The following is a 16161-nucleotide window of genomic DNA, read 5'->3' as shown; positions in this document are numbered from 1 at the left end:
TCTTTCAAGGGCCACGTTCACATGTATTGCTCTGTTTACTTTTGCCTTTGGCTCCTGCCCACCACTGGCACATATCTTTGTACAATAGGCTAGAATCTATACCAGGGGCTGCCAACCTTTTTGGACTTGTGAGCACATTTTGAATTTTGAAGAAATACTGGGAGAGCCAGTCACAAAATGACTGCTGCTGGAGGACATGACATAACACAAAATTAGAGAGCCAACCACCCCCAACAACCTGATGCTTACACAATATCGTAACTAAACACTGGAAGAACCTATTGGGAGTGAACATAGACCATGGGTACCGAAATGTGTTGGAACCCACGCTACTAGAGAAGTTAACCAACAAACTCAAACTAACACAGGGACAAGCAAAGGAGGACGCCTTCACCTCGGTGCATAGCTGTCAACGTTTCTCTTTTTTAAAGGGAAATTCCCTTATTCCGAATAGGATTCCTTACAAGAAAAGGGAAAAGTTGACAGCTATGCCCCGGTGTGGTTCCCCTTTATCACAAACACAGCACAACGGGACAATGACCTATCCCCCCACAACAGCATAAAAATCAATATGGCTTGCCTGACCCAACAACCTAGCCCTCCCTCCAAAAAACAAGCCACACTGCATTCAGCTGAATGAAATCAACCAAGCTTGGGAACCCCTAACCCAGGCTTCCTCAACCTTGGCCCTCCAGATGTTTTGAGACTACAATTCCCATCATCCCTGACCATTGGTCCTGCTAGCAAGGGATTATGCGAGTTGTAGGCCGAAAACATTGGAGGGCCGAGGTTGAGGAAGCCTGCCCTAACCTCTCGCATTATCAATAATGAATAATACATAAACAAAGGACCTACCCATGTGATGCTGACACAGCCCACCTAAACTAATACAGTAATAGGCAATAGAATAAAAGAACAATACCCCCCATCTCTCTCCCCCACTCCTTCCCCCCAAACTGCAATATGTCTATGACAAAAGGGTCTCTCACCAAACATAAACGAACTATAAAAAAGACTATGAATTGAACGTGGAGACAATAGCTGTACCTTTCCCTGTTTATCTGTTTGCTTTCTAAAACAAAAACTCCTTCATAAAAACTAAATTTTTAAAAAGGAATTTGCACATTCTGCCCCATAACCTCCTTTCTAGAAGAGCTAGAGACTTACTTTAAAAAGAAAGAAGAAGTGAAAGCTCAGAGTCTGTTGCACCTGCCCAGGCACACCATTGGAAACCTTCACAGACACCATGGTAAAGACCCCTAATTTATACACACTTGCATACCCTTCTGTATACTCCATGTAGGCAAGGAAGAGTCAATCAGTGTACAAAGAGACATTAAGGCCAGGCAAAAAGACTTGATTTTCTGAAGGAAGGCCAGCAAGGGTTGTAGCCTGGGGAGGGAGTGTGGTCTGGAGAGAAGCCTGGAGAGCTGCATTTGGCGTTAGACATGGGGTTCCCCATCCCTGCTTTAGTTATTCCAAGGTTGGATTGCCATAATGCACTCCATATGATGCTGCCTTCAAAGTCTATTCAGAAGCTTCAGCTAGTACATAATGCAGCTACTTGCCTGTTGATTGGTGCCTATCAGTATGGTCCTATATCACCTGTTTTGAGGCATCTGTGCTCATGGGAGTAGCCAGGGGGCGGGGTTTATGTGTGTGAAGCTGCCTCCCGCTTAAATCAAGTAAATAATAAAAATACTTAACTAACTGACCTATCACATTGCAGATAGCTCAGTTCTGCCCCCCCCCCCCAATCCTATTCCTTCTAACATAAATCCTGGCTATGCCCATGTACGAGCTACCTGCTTATTTGATTCAAGCTCCTGTTCAAAGTGCTGCATTTTAACCCTTTAAAGCCCTCAAATGCTCGGGTGCTGATTATCTTAGGGAAAGTCTCCTTCCCTATGCTCTCTCTCCTGGCAGTTGAGGTCTTTACAAGGATCAGTGCCTTTTCAGTGGCACTCCTAATTCTTTGGAATTATTCCAAAAAAGAGACACACATATTTTCCCCTTCTGTCCTTTATGGAAGCCAATAAAAATTACGTTTCAAAAAATCTTCAAGGACTGATTTCTTCTATAACTGCTACTGTATGTACTCTTGCTGACTTTTTATTCTTTATTCTTTTATTGTTGATACTTTTAATTTTGTAAAATACTACGAAATTTAATGAGCAAAGCTATACATTTGGATAACTAAATAAAATGTGGTCATATTTGCCTTCCCTACTGTTAGTGTTCCCCTGCACATTTCAGTATGGCCCAACCCCTTCCAGCTGTTTCCATTTACAAGTTTTAAACTTATGTAAGTGGTATAGAGTGAGGATGTGAATTATCTTCCTTAGATGTTGGAGGGAGGATAGACTTGTGGGTTAGTTGCTGCTGCTACCCCCAGAATCACATGAAGCCAGAAGAGATGGCCTCTTGTTAAACTAAAATTATCCTTTCCCGGGACGCTACTGTTGTTACTCTACAGCTCTGTGATCTTAGGGGGAAGGATTTATATTTCTGTATAGGTAGGTACCTAGGTAGATAGGAGATGTCAGTTTACAAAAATATATTTATTTGATTTCTATCCCTTGCCCCTGCTCTTTCTTATGTACATTGGCCTACTGAATTCCTCGCTCCCATGTATGTTGTTTTTATTTGACACTATCAGGAGACTGTGAGAGTCCTGAACATGCCAGCTTCCAGGACCTTGCCCAGAAGGCTGCAGATTTGCCAACTGAGGAGAAGAAGACTGAATCGCAGTCAGCAGCTGCACAGTGTACACAAGACACAGTGGTGAGAGGAGCCCCTCAGCGTACATGTGGGAATGGGCCAGGGAAGGGATAGATGTATGAGGATATGATTCGGGGTAACCATGCCGTGAATGTGGATGGAGAGACACAGGAACTTTCCCAGAGATCCTGATGCATCTACTGGATTTTGCAGCTCTGTTATGTTATATAGTCGTCTGCCAGCTCCACAGAGGTGTGGCGGAGTAAGCAAACCATAGGTTGCCAGCCCATGTATGTCCTGCAATCTCGGAATAGAAAGGGGCAGGTGAATGTCTACAGTTTGGCAACAAACACAAGAGAGTGTGAGGTGCTGTTGCTCACCGCTTACTGAATACCAGCTGTGGATTGGGGGTGCGTGGCAAAAGGCTTGTCAAGGTATATTTGTAATGTAAATAGGAGAGGAGGAGAGCTCCCTAGCAGCAGAAGGCATGGGAAAAGTGGTGTCTTTTTCTGACTCACCAGTGGTCCACCAAGTCCAGTGCTCTCTACTATGACTGGCAATGATTCTCCAGGGTTCTTGACCAAAGGTTTTCCCCATTACTGCTACCTGATGCCAGGGTTTAAATCTGGGTATCATTTGCATGCAGAGCATGTGCTCTACCCCTAAGCTATGGTCCCTTCACTTAGACATTTTAAAATGTACATCTGCCTTCATCCTTCTGGCAGCAGTTTCATAGGGATTCATACTGGGAGCCACAGGAGCTGTGCAGTCACCCATCGAGGATGTGACCAAGGATGGCAGTGGAAACATGTTATGCTGGGGGAGAAATGAAATAGGAAAAGTGTTGGGAGGTAGCTTAATAGATTAGAAGGAGGAGGCTCTTCCAGGCAAGTGGAGTAACATGCTGTTGGTAGAAGAAAGACTTAAAAGGGTAGATGGGTTTTACAGAATAAGGAGAAACTAATGAGAAGGGGAGAAAACAGGAATTGAAAGCAGACCTAAGGCCTAGTTTGTTGAAGCAGTATGGTTGCCACTTTCATATTATTCTATCCCGCAGTGCTCCAGTGATATGTGAAGTAGCAAAGTCACATGGGAAGAGAAGATCATGTACTGACCCTGCCAGCGCATACAAATTTTTGAAAGCTCATAAAATGAGGATGGCATTTGTGTGTGCGAGGACTTAAGTCGTTTGCCAGTAGTGTTGTTATAGGCACTAGGCAATAAGTGTATGTGACATTCATATAACTGCATTCCAGGCAGCATTCCAGATTGCAGTGACTGGGAGAGAGAATTACATTTCCCCAGTGATTATATATTGCATTTTGAGTGCTAGAAAAATAAGATGTTCTATCACAGCGGAGCTTCCTAATGAAAAGGTGTCCATCCCTGTTACAAATTAGTAAAAATTGCACGTGTTGTATAAATAAGTGAATATAAGTTTGGCCATGTGGAAAAACAATAGTACTAAAATGTCAGTGCAAAGCAAAATCAAGATTTGATTTACTGCATGAAAAAGAGTAACTAGAGAGTCCTTAGGAATGTAGTTTTCATATAAACAAAGGGGAAATGGCATAGGCAAGGGGGTCTTGGTCAATCCAAACCATGCTTCACCATCCCCTTACTGAGTGCCCTGCATCAAGAGGACTAGCTGGTGTCTGGAGTAGGGACTTCCCTTGTTCACTGTGAGATTGATTAACTCATGGATGTCCTGTGGACTCCTCCAGCTTCTTTTTGTCCCACAGATGTAACCTTCATAAGTTAGATATACAAAAGACACATTTATCCCATGACCAACCAACATTACCAAGTGCTACTGCCAGCTACTTGCTGCTGTTCACAACCCATGCAACAACTGTAAGCTCTGTGTCTGGATAGCCAAATGCTCGAAGTGAATATACCAGAGAGATCCTGTGTGGCTGTAATTGTTTTTGTTTGTTCCTACTGATGAATTGATTTGTTAACTGATTGGTTCTAACTATTGCCTCTTCTTTCCAGGTACCTTCCTCCCAGACGCAGAAGGTTCATTTGCCCATTGCCAAGAGCAAAAGGAAGAAGGCAAAAGGGCTATTTGGCTGATGCAAATGACTCTTCCACAGAGACAGAAATGCTTTTGTTGTATTGAACCTCTCCCTCTTCCTGGAACAACTGGAAGAGAGATGGACTTTTCTCCTCCAGAATACAGCTATGCCACTCTGTTCCTTCCCTCTCCCCTCTTTCTTGCCATGTTGGGCACCATAGTGGGCAGTATCCCCTTCCACACTACAGCTGTCTATTGCTTATTTTTTTCTTATTTTCTGGAGTACAGATACAAGCCTTGAAACTTGGAGATGATGCATTCAAAGTAAAAAGCAGGGAAAGGAAAGTGGACAGTGATAGGAATCCAAGATTGATAGTTATCTGGGCTCCTACTACACCTATTCTGTCCATAAAATCTATACCCCACTTTGTTAATGTGTGTGTAATGAAGACCTTGGATAAAAAAGTTGGGCTTACTGATGCAGTGTCTTTTACACATGCACTATACAATGCAGCATTGCCAGCATCAATCAGCTGAACCACATCTTCTTTTTTCTACACGCTTACAGCCTTCTTGGTGGTAGATAAATGTTTAAGAAGGATGTGGACATCGTCTAACAAAGGTGCAAAACCCAAAGCAGGGCATGGGTTGGGGTTGTGTTGGTCTGTGTGATTTGCATGGTCTTTCTTCTGTCTCTGCACAGAATCTATGTCTCTTAATCTGTGTCTTCCTTCTCTTCCACTCATCACTTGCTTCCTCTCATCCTTTGTTTAGTTCTACTCTATTTTTCACAAAATATACTGCAGAGGATTAAATTTTGATGAAATGAAGGTACATTATACTGATTCAAGCAAATTCACACAAACATAATTTTAGCCTGGGCTCCACTTTCCTTGATGCAAACATTTGTTTTTTTTAAGGCACAGAATATTCTCTTCCCTAAATACTGTATCTAATGTTAAGTCTGTGAAACCTTAGCCCTTTGACTGATCAGACTTTTCCTGCCATTATAGCTAGAGATAGGACATAACCTTCCATAACCTTCTTTATTTTTGCACAGAGGCAGTCCAAGGGATGCTGGTGCCTGAGGTAAAAAAAATGACACCTTCCCTAGTAGTAGTAGTAATGATAATAATAATAATAATAATTATTTAAATCTTTTGCTGCCTATCAATATTCCAAAACTTGCCATATACCATGTCTGACAACAAGTTTAGAACTGCAGCACCCAGAACTCGGAGCGCATATGGGGTTCTCTTGGACTTTTTGTTTAATATCACCATGTTTGTAAGCTGAAGTTCCACACATCCTGAAACATTTTCTGCAACATAGATCTACACAACTTAAGACTTGCCAAGCTGAATGACATCTTTCATCTGAGGATCACAGGGCAGTATATTTAAAAATCACCTTTCTGCCCCATACGAGTATAAGGGCTCACTGAGATCTCAGTACATCTATTGCTTTTGCTATTTGAGACCACAAGAACAGTGGGGTTGTATAGCTCCTGGCAATGATAGCATTAGGCTTCTGGGCTCTGTTTGGCTTGTGCAGTCATGAGTTGTACAGGACTGTGCTGTAAACCCTTCTTACTCATACAGTTCATTACTACATAGTCCTGTCTTCACTGGAGTACAGTTCTCTTCTTGCACTGACTTTTACTCCATTCTTATGCCCTTCTTCTATCCTTCAACCTGCAGAACTTCACTATACCAAACCTCCAGATTTTTATAGCAAACGTTGTGTCATTTGATGCCCATGAAGTCCTAGTGTTGTGAAAGGAAGCAGTTTACTGTAGCTGCAAAGCAGGTTTCTAACATACTACCCCCTCATACCTGCTTCCAGGATCAAAAGGCGAATAAAAACAGATTGCTCTTGGCCAAAGGAATTACAGGCTATCATTGCAAGCAAGCTGGAAAACCACATCCTAGAGGCCAGAAGGGGAAGAGGCTTCTGCTATAGCAAGTGATGCTAAAGAATTACCTTCCCCCAAATGCTGTCCTGCCCACTTTGGCTGTCAGTCAAGTAGTGCTCATGCTGTCCTGCTGGGCCACACCCAATAGCCACAGAATCATTCACAATGAAATTAACTCCTCTGACCTTAGAGGGAATTAAGCTAAAAAGTCTCTTCCTTTTCCTCCCCAGTAAAGCCAGAATAGTTCAACTCTGCTGCCTGTTAACAAGATACTGATATGAAAAATGAAGAAATAGTAGATGCAGAGTTCTGGAATTATCTAAAGATTCATCCCAACATATTGGGGTTTGTCCACTGACATAGTGCGACACATTGTGCTATGGTTCCCACTGCAGAAACAGAAGGACCAAAAGGTTCAGTGAACTGATTGTAGAGTCTTAGATTGATTAACCAGAACCGTACAGTTTTACATTACTGAATGTTTTTAAAATGAAATCTGGAGTTTATGAAATCTTGAAATCTGGAGTCTTAAATTCATATTTTGAACCATATAGAATGAGTCATTACATAATATATAACTTAATGTTCTGGGAGGGCACATGCTTTGCATGCAAAAGATCCCGTGTTCAATCCCTGGTACCTCCAGATAGATTTGGGAAATGCACCTGTCTGGAACCCTAGATAGTCAGCCACTGCCTGTCAGTGTACAATGTACTTGCAGTCAGTCTTAGCTTCCTAGTTTATCTAACACTAATTTTATACTCAAACTTCATACCCCTCCATTTCTATTGTTGACATATCTGTCTTTTTAAAGTAATTAATATGATTATGTTTATTACATCTGAATATATATTGGGGGGAGGGGGGAAATTGTTGAAACATAGAGCCCCTCCAGATGTCTTTTTTATTGCACATTCATCATGATTTGCCCCCAATGTGTTAATGGTGAAGTTGTACATGATTGCACTTTCAATAATGTGCCTGTGAATGTTCCAGAGTGATTAAACTAGATTAGTTGCAATTGATGCTTGTCCTGCGCTTTCTTGATAACAGTTCTGTAACTTCTTGTACTACGAAAGTACCAACTTCCTGTCTTCATCCACATGGGTAAGACACAGCACATAAAACTCCAAACATAACAAACAAAACCCGAAGCCCGAAGCCTACAATTTCAGGCAAAGGAAACATGCCTGTAGGGGAAGTGTGCAAAGATTTGTACTGAGACAGTAAGGGACAAAACTGCACATCTCCTGATACAAACTGAGGAGGCAAACAAACAACTTTCTCCCCCTTCCCAAGAAGTTGGGGGCAGATTGAAAGAGTGAACACTGCTTGGGTGTGTATACTCATTCCACTCTTATCTTTGATCCAATAAGTTTGGCAGGCTTTTCATTTTTGAAAAAAACCTGCACAACCTGTTTGAACATAAGCAACAAAGTGACAAAAGGGACATGTTTGTACACCACAAGAAGCAAAGCCTCTTTCAAGCCACTTTCAACTCTCTTTAAAACAATCATCTGGCTCCTGTCTGAGGATGTCCTAGAGGCTGTCATTCCAAGCAAACACGCTACAGGCAACAAGCAGAATGGGTGTGAGCTCTGTCTGCAGAACACAGTCCCTGACCACCACGCGGCCCTGCCCAAGTGGTGCAGCCCAGACAAGCATCTGCATTTGTCATTAAAGAGACATCATCAGCATAAGGAGAAGTGAAAGAGTTTTTTTGTAAAAATAAAATAAAAAATGTAAGTAGTGGTGTTCCTGTTCAGAGACTACTCCTGGCTGAGCTACTTTCTCCTTTGCATTAGACATTTCCTGCTAGGAAATCAGGCGGCAAGTGACACTGGGAAGGGTCCAAAAGCAGCCATTGCAATTAGGACTTGGTGTATCGTTAAGAAGGAGTGTTCTTGCTCATCAGGCTAAGTAGCAGAGAGAAATGACACAGAGTATGCTGACAAGACTATGACATTATTAATTTGTTTGACGAGTTTAATGACAGCTACTACCATGACACAAAGTAATACTCAACTACTGTGTCTGTGCCAGTCACTCTAGTTTCATGTTAAAATATTATATTAGCTGGTTTTACTATTAGCAGTGGAAGCCACTTTATGGTAAAACATCACCTTATCCATATATGGCACTTGACCAATCTGCAGAACTGGCACTGTTACAGGTGTCGCATGATACTCATCTCACAGTGTAAGAAATAGATATTTTACTGTGGCAGCACCCACACTCCCAGCCTGTTGGCATCAGGCAGGTGCCTTCACTGTACTCTCTTTGGTGCCTGCTAAAAATATTTTTGTTTAGGCAAGCCTATCCAGATATGTAGACAAATGTTTTATTCAGTTTTTCAGCTTATCATTGATTTTAATTATTTTTAAATAGTTGTTTTTACTACTCAAATGAAAGCCCTGTAGAATTTGTATATAGGATAGTAGCCTTAGGGTCCACTGTCTTCTGCCAAAATTGCATGTTTGTACAAGGTGTTTTCTAGTGTGTATCTTTTATATATATATTTATTGCCACTTATTTATTTTTACTTCTTGAAACAATTATTTTACAACTTAACTACAATTGTCTCTAAGTGGTGTACAATAAATAAAAAGGTAAAGGTAAAGGACTCCTAACCGTTAGGTCCAGTCACAGACAACTCTGGGGTTGTGGCGCTTATCTCACTTTACTGGCCGAGGGAGCCGGCGTTTGTCCACAGACAGCTTCCGGGTCATGTGGCCAGCATGACTAAGCCACTTCTGGTGAACCAGAGCAGTGCACGGAAATGCCGTTTACCTTCCCGCTAGAGCAGTACCTATTTATTTATGTACTTGCACTTGAATGTGCTTTCGAACTGCTAGGTTGTCAGGAGCAGGGACCAAACAATGGGAGCTCACCTTGTTGCGGGGATTTGAACTGCCGATCTTCTGATCGGCAAGCCCTCTGTGGTTTAGACCACAACACCACCCGTGTCCCATGTACAATAAATACAGTACAGAAAATATTTAAAAATTGTCAACATGATAAATTCAAATTTCTATTAAAATTCCTGCTGGGATAAAAGAGGTGCTTGGAGTTCAGCAGAGTGGGGGCCTACCTGATCTCAACTGGGAGTTCCATAAAATTGGGCGCACAACACTGAATGCACTGCTTCTGGTGGGTAGGAGTCGTGCAGCTGAACCATGGAGACCATTAACAGTGATTCCCCCAAATACCTCTGTGACTGGGCAGGGATATAAGGGATTCAGTAGTCCTTGAGGTATCCTGGACCTAAGTTGTTAAGGGCCTTGTAAATTAATACAAGAACCTGGCCTGATAGTGTAGTGTATGGGCAGCCAGTGCAAGTGTTTAAACACCTGAATTATGTGCTGGCCATAGTATAGTCAATGTGTTTTGAACCAGCTGGTGGAAATGTACCCGCAAGTGAAGGAACTATAGGACTCCCTACTGCAATATTTGTCCCCTAAAATAAGTCCACACTCAAATCAGAAACAGTTGGCATAGCTTGGGATGGTCCAGGGTTTATTCCCAAATGTAAATCCTGCTGTTTCTTATGTTTCTTAGTTTATTCATATGTTTATGAGTGACAAATTGCATGGAGGGACATTATTTGCAGAAAGGTGAAGCTTTTGGTTTAATGCAATACTAGGGCACCTTGCAGGGGGAAAACTTACTTTATGGAAGAAATCTCCCCTGCCCCGATTTCTTCAGGTAGTAGAAGCACCTATCTTGAATGAGGAACTGCAAACCCAGGAACCAAATTCAGTCACCACCCTTGCCTTCTAGTCTCCACAGCATGGGTGGGGAACCTCAGGTTTATGGGGTGTCAAATAGAGACCCTCCAGCCCTCTTAGTATGGCCCACTGAACTCTACCCAGGACCCTCACTCATCCTGCTTCACCCCATGAATGTTACTGCCTGGCTGGAATGTGTCATTGATTTCCCTGGATGGAGGATAGAGAGGGGTGTGTGAGTGCATGCAGAAACTAGCCTGCTGTACAAAGGCAAAGTTTACATTCACTGCTCTGCCCACTTTTGCTTCTATCTCTGTCCACCACTAGCATATGGCCCCCAGAAAGATGCCCAGAAGGGAAATTCAGCCCTCAGGCTGAGAAAAATCCCTACCTCTGGTCCACATCAGTGCCTGAATACAAAGATTCATTAAAGAATACAAAAATAGATTTCTGTCTCCATAGAAATAGTACCCCATATTGAAAAACTTCCTTCAGTGTCCCACCCAATAACTATACAGCTCTTCATGGCCACTTACACTATTACGGTGAACCAAGGAAAACATTAATGAAAGATAAGGGAAACAGTTGGGGAGGGTAAAATTAGTTAAGCTGCAGAGCAAAGTTATACACATGCTTTCCTAATCTACACTTGTTCTCTTAGTTTACAGATGCAAGAATTGCCTTCTAGTGTTTAACTAACTTGTAGGGAGTCTGCAAAACTGCCTATATATTTTTGTGAGTGATCTCCATTAGCTCCTGCTTGTATTATAAAATTTTATAATGCTACAGTCTTCTAGTGAGACAGTAACCTGAGCGTGAAGGCCCTGAGAAGAGGGTAGAGAAGAGTATTCTAATGCACTTCGTACCATCCACGCCCCTTCTTGGGTTGATGTCCCAAACTCCCATCAGCCTTAACTCTTCTCTCTCCACTTCTTCCTCTTAAGTTCTAGCCCCCAGTCTTCCACCTAGTGCAGGGCATATACCTTGTTATTTACTTGGGGTGTGTGTATTCAAAGTGAACACCACACATAAGAACATAAGAGTCCCATCATAATCAGGCCAAAGGCCCATCTAGTCCAACATTCTGCTCTCATAATGACCAGCCAGATGCCTATGGGAAGTGCACAAGCAGGACTTGAGTGCAACAGAGCTCTCTCCACTTGTGATCTGCAGCAGTTTCAGGAGTCTAAACTTTCTTTTCTAATGCATTTCTGTCCCTTAAGACTGACAATGGGACTATGTATGGTGTGTAATGATGTCTCAGAAGCCCAGGAGAAAGGGAAGGGTGCACTGAGCTAAATTTTCTGGTATGGATCTTAATTGCCCAGCATAGCATATCTCCCTCATATAATCTAGTATGAGCTGATTGGTGCAAATCTGCATAGAATGGTTCATTTTACAGTGATAGTTTTATCTGACACATTTTTAGTAATATTAGTTTTACACACTGTAAACAGGTCTTTAAAAGTATTGGCACTCAGCGTCTATTAAAAAGAAAAAGAAAATAGCACGCCCTCCATCTTTACCTGGAGATACCACGAGATAGCAGCAATTCTGTTTACCTCTGGATACCTGCTTCTTTTATCTGTGGGCAGAGCTATTCAGTGGAAGCCAATGGAAACTCATAAACCTGGAGCAGATAATCTCCCGCGCATTAGATTTGCAGTGACTATACCGAGAACTTGTGCTGAACCCAACGCGCACGTGGGACCCGGACAGCGTCCAAGTAGGCAGCCTCGCTTTGCAAAAATTCAATCTGGATGGTCAGTAATGCAAGGAAAATTCCCCCTCTCCTGTCACAGAAGTGCGCCTCGGTTTTAAAAAATAAGGAAATAGTGCCCCCTGGACTGCAATGCCAGTTGTGATTATGGAGATTTTTCCGGCTGCCCTTTTCGTGTGCCAGCCTGAGGAGGGAGGGATCCATTCAGTACTGCTACACGTCTCTTTTCGAGTCAGTCAACGCCACCACCCACTCCCTCACGTCAGAACCAGAGAGGCCCCCTGCATCCAAGGCAGAGGCTGAAGAACCCAACTCTCAAACTACTTGGGAAGCACAGCTTCTTTCTTTGGCGATCACTCGTAGTCGAGTAAGATTGTCTTCCATAAACACGGTTTTAACAATGAGTCCGTAAGTGACTGTGGAGGCCAGTTCTGGACCCACACGTCCTTCCACAGTGGGGACATTGGTTCCCAGGCATGGTAACCCTGTGGGCCGTGCTGTGTTAAGCCCGAAGAAGTTGATCAGGGGCCGTTTGGGAGTAAAGAGGAAGCGTTTCAGGGCGGGAACTCTTGGCTGTGTAGGCTCTTTGTCGATTCCCCCTACAGTGTGGAGACAAACTGACCCCCCTCTTGCGAGGCGGGGGGAGAGAAAGGGAAAGTTGGATTGGCAGAATTGGCTAGGACGCAGGGTGGTTTTCAGCCTATCTGCTATTCTTCACTCCCACTACCCACCTCACGCTTTGATAGAGTTGATACAGTCCGGGGAGGGGACTACAACCTAGACGGGATAATAATCCCTAAATCGCAAGGATTATGCCTGATCTCATGGGAACAGCGAACGAAGAGCCAGGACCTGTTTCCTCATGGTTGGCGCTCTGTTGCCCTGAAAGTTTGTACCAGCCCGTGCTTGAAGGTGCTCAATACTAAAATCAAGTGGTTGTTACTGCTTCCTCTGCCGATCCTCCCCTGACAGGTTAACTGGATTGCTGGCCTCTGGGTGCCGGCTCAAGGGACAGGAAGTTAGGGAGTTGGTTTATACAGAATCAGACCATCCACTTGGTCCACTTTAGCTCCTTACTGTCCCCACTGACTGTCAGCAGCTCTCCGTGATTTCAGACAGGGGATATTGCCAACCTTACCTAAAGATACGTATTAATGTCTGGAATCTGGAACCTTCTGCATGCAAAGCAGCTGCCCTCCCCTAGAGATGAATCGTGCCAGTTTTGAAGCCCCCCCCCCCTAAGTCCACAGATCTCTTGCCCGTCCTAATAGCCAGAACCACTGACTGCCCCATATGCCTTTCTGTGGCTCCTTCCTTTCCATCCTTTTGCCTTGTTCTTGCTTCCACCCTACCTTAGCTGTCTGCCACAGCAGCCGCAACAAGGGGGGCGGGGGCAAGCTGGCTGCTGATGTCCTCTTCGCAACAAATGCCTCATGGAGAGTATCCAGTGAGTGGATAGAGTTGCAGCCTCAGTAGTGCCCTCCATGCTGCATCCCATCCAGTATCCACTGAACTTGCAGGAGACATGATTATTTCACAGCCCCAGCATGGACGTGCACGTGTGTTCAGCCAAACCCAGGAAGCCAGTGTGTTCCTGGTGCCTAGATAGTTGGAGCTGGCTCTGAGGATTTGGATTCAAATCTCTCCACCACCACTCCGCTTCTGCCATTGATTCAGTGAGTGACCTAAGGCGAGTCATAAGCTCACCCTGCAATTTTCTTTTTTTAGAGCAAATTCCACATTGCCTGCAGAATGGCTGTGCGGGCACCAATAGCTACGATATGCTTATATTTGCAGTAATAGGTTGCCATATTCAAAAAGCGACCTCTTCCTGCACCCTTCTAGGGTAATATTGGATCAGATCTTGGTTTAGGGTCACCGGATAGGTTGCAAACACTGGTAAGAAGGCCCAGCCCAGGAAAAGGCATCCCCAGGAAAAGCTTCCCGTACAGCTCAGTATGGCTGTAGCTGGTTCTCTCTCTCTCTCTCTCTCTCTCTCTCTCTCTCTCTCTCTCTCTCTCTCATATAGGGAGCCTGGTGATAGAATGTAACCCAGGTGGGTGTAGGTCGAGATGGTGCCATCAGAGCAAATCCAGGACCCCACTCAGCAAAAGGACCAGGAAGGGATGTCTTACTATGGGTTGAAAAGGCGAAATCTATTGGTCCAGAGACTAAAATGGACCTAAATGCATCAGTGGTAGGTAGGACAGAAAGCAGTAAGTAGGTGGCAGATGGATAATCGGCAGATGTTCTGATTGTGAAAGGAGGGAGCGGGCGTCACTAGAGGTTATGGGTAGCCCATTCGGGGTCCCATCAAGGTACGTCTGAGGGGTCCTTCAGATACACTCTTTTGCATTGGTAGTTAAGACGGGCACCCTCTAGATCCAGTTGGACTACAACTGGAATGACCCCTGACCAGTGCAATCTCAGGTTGGTAAGGAAAGGGAAAACTGGGTAGTGCAGAGAAGTGGCAGAGAGCTGGATGCATGGGCATAGCCAGGGGGGGGGCAGGGGGGCAGCAGCAGCCCCAGATCAAGTAAAACAATAGAAATACTTAATTAACTGACCAATCACGTCGGTCCTGCTCCCCCCGTTAACAAAGTCCTGCCCCCCCCAAAGAAAACCCTGGCTACGCCCATGGCTGGATGGATGAATTAAAGGAGAGGAGCAACAGAGTCCAGAGGAGGGCAGACCTCCGGGAAGTCCATTTATTATATAAAAGAAAACAGATCAAGCCGAAGCTCTTCAGCATGTTTTGAGAACTCTCTTCTCCCCAAGCCCTGAAGCACAAGTCTGCCCCTGACTTCTCGATTATGAGAGAGAATCCGAAAAGAACTTTTCACATGCTCGGGTTCACGCTCTCTTCCTCCCTTCCTCCCTATCACTTTGCATGCGCTCTGAAGCTAGGCACACGGCCCCGGGACTGAATAAGAAAGCCCTCGCTCTTCTCCAGACAGAGGTGAATTAAATATGGGGGGCAGGTAAGCCCCGCCCGTCGACCCCTAGGAGTTGGCTCCTATGTCTCCAGGCTGCGCTCCCGGGCGTTGTGTTGACTTTGCCCGCTGGCAGCTGCAAGGGGAAGCCCGGCCCAGGCGGCATTGTTGTCTCAGCCGGTTAATCAGATCCTACGAGTCGCTGTGGAAATATCGGGCCTCCTGCCGAACAATAGGGCCCCAGGAGGTGGTGGTTAAACTTCAACCAGCTTAACTTCCCCCCCTCCCCGTTGGAACCCAGGGAGTCGGGCACGCGAGCCAGGCGGGGACATCCCAAGGCAAACACAACACGGGGCGGCGGAGATGGGGGTAAATTGGCGGGGGGGGGGGCATTAAGAGATCAGCAGGGGAAGCAGCTTTGAGGAGCTGAGGGCACCCGCACCCAACTCTCTGTCCTCTTTATTTTTTTGTAATCCCAGCCAGGGATATGAGAGCGGGTTGGGCACTCGTTTTAACTCCCCCAGCTAGAACTGGCGCCAATTGTGGCAGCCTGGGACTGTGGTGGGGTGGAGAATGGCATTTGCAGACCGATCCTGCACTTGGTGGGGGGGGGGGACGGGTTTCCGGCGACCGAACTGACACTAGCAGAAGTGGGCTTTACTCCCAAGTAAGCGTGTGCCTCGGCTGGCAGCCTTTTGGCCCCTCTTCGTGGCGCACGTGGAGTTGGGACTGGGCGCCAGGCGGGAGGGGGAGAAGGGACGGCCCTCTTTGCCGTGGCGCATGCCTCCCCCGATGACAGCAGGTGAGCGAGGCGCGGGGGTGGGTCGGGCTCCTGCCCCCCCTCCCCGTCGTCGGGCCCTGGTAGTGGCAGGCAGGCAGGTTCCGCGGGGAGGAGGCGAAGGAAAGAGGGAGAGAGAGGGCCGGCCACGGGTTGGGTGCGGTCCTGGCGGTCCCCGATCCCGGATCTCTTCAATTTCCCCTCTCTGTCGCTCACTCGTGCGCCGCGAGCAGAGGCAGCGGCAGCGAGAGCAGCAGCTCCGGCGGCGGCGCTGACCGCTAGAGCGCGGCGGCGATTTAACCGCGGCAGCCAAAACAAACGGGGCCCGCGCTATTTATTGGCGGCGGCC

General features: G+C 45.4%; 1 protein-coding gene and 1 long non-coding RNA gene across 5 annotated transcripts in view; one reads left to right on the top strand and one right to left on the bottom strand.

The window, feature by feature from the left end:
* Positions 1 to 7674, top strand: part of NHEJ1 (non-homologous end joining factor 1) — a 124234-nt gene extending 116560 nt beyond the window's left edge. For all 3 annotated transcript variants that reach the window (XM_079969375.1, XM_079969373.1, XM_079969374.1), the window contains 2 exons: positions 2660 to 2784; positions 4717 to 7674. In XM_079969375.1, coding sequence (XP_079825501.1) covers positions 2660 to 2784; positions 4717 to 4797 — 206 coding nt within the window. In that variant the 3' untranslated portion in view covers positions 4798 to 7674. The remainder of the gene's footprint in view (positions 1 to 2659; positions 2785 to 4716) is intronic.
* Positions 1 to 16161, bottom strand: part of LOC307212437 — a 115992-nt gene that overhangs the window by 56380 nt on the left and 43451 nt on the right. The gene's annotated exons all lie outside the window — the stretch shown is intronic.

Source organism: Podarcis cretensis (genome assembly GCF_951804945.1).
Source record: "Podarcis cretensis genome assembly, chromosome: 1".
Taxonomy (NCBI): domain Eukaryota; kingdom Metazoa; phylum Chordata; class Lepidosauria; order Squamata; family Lacertidae; genus Podarcis; species Podarcis cretensis.
Note: the sequence above shows the minus strand (reverse complement) of the source record. Positions and strands in the feature narration are given on the sequence as shown.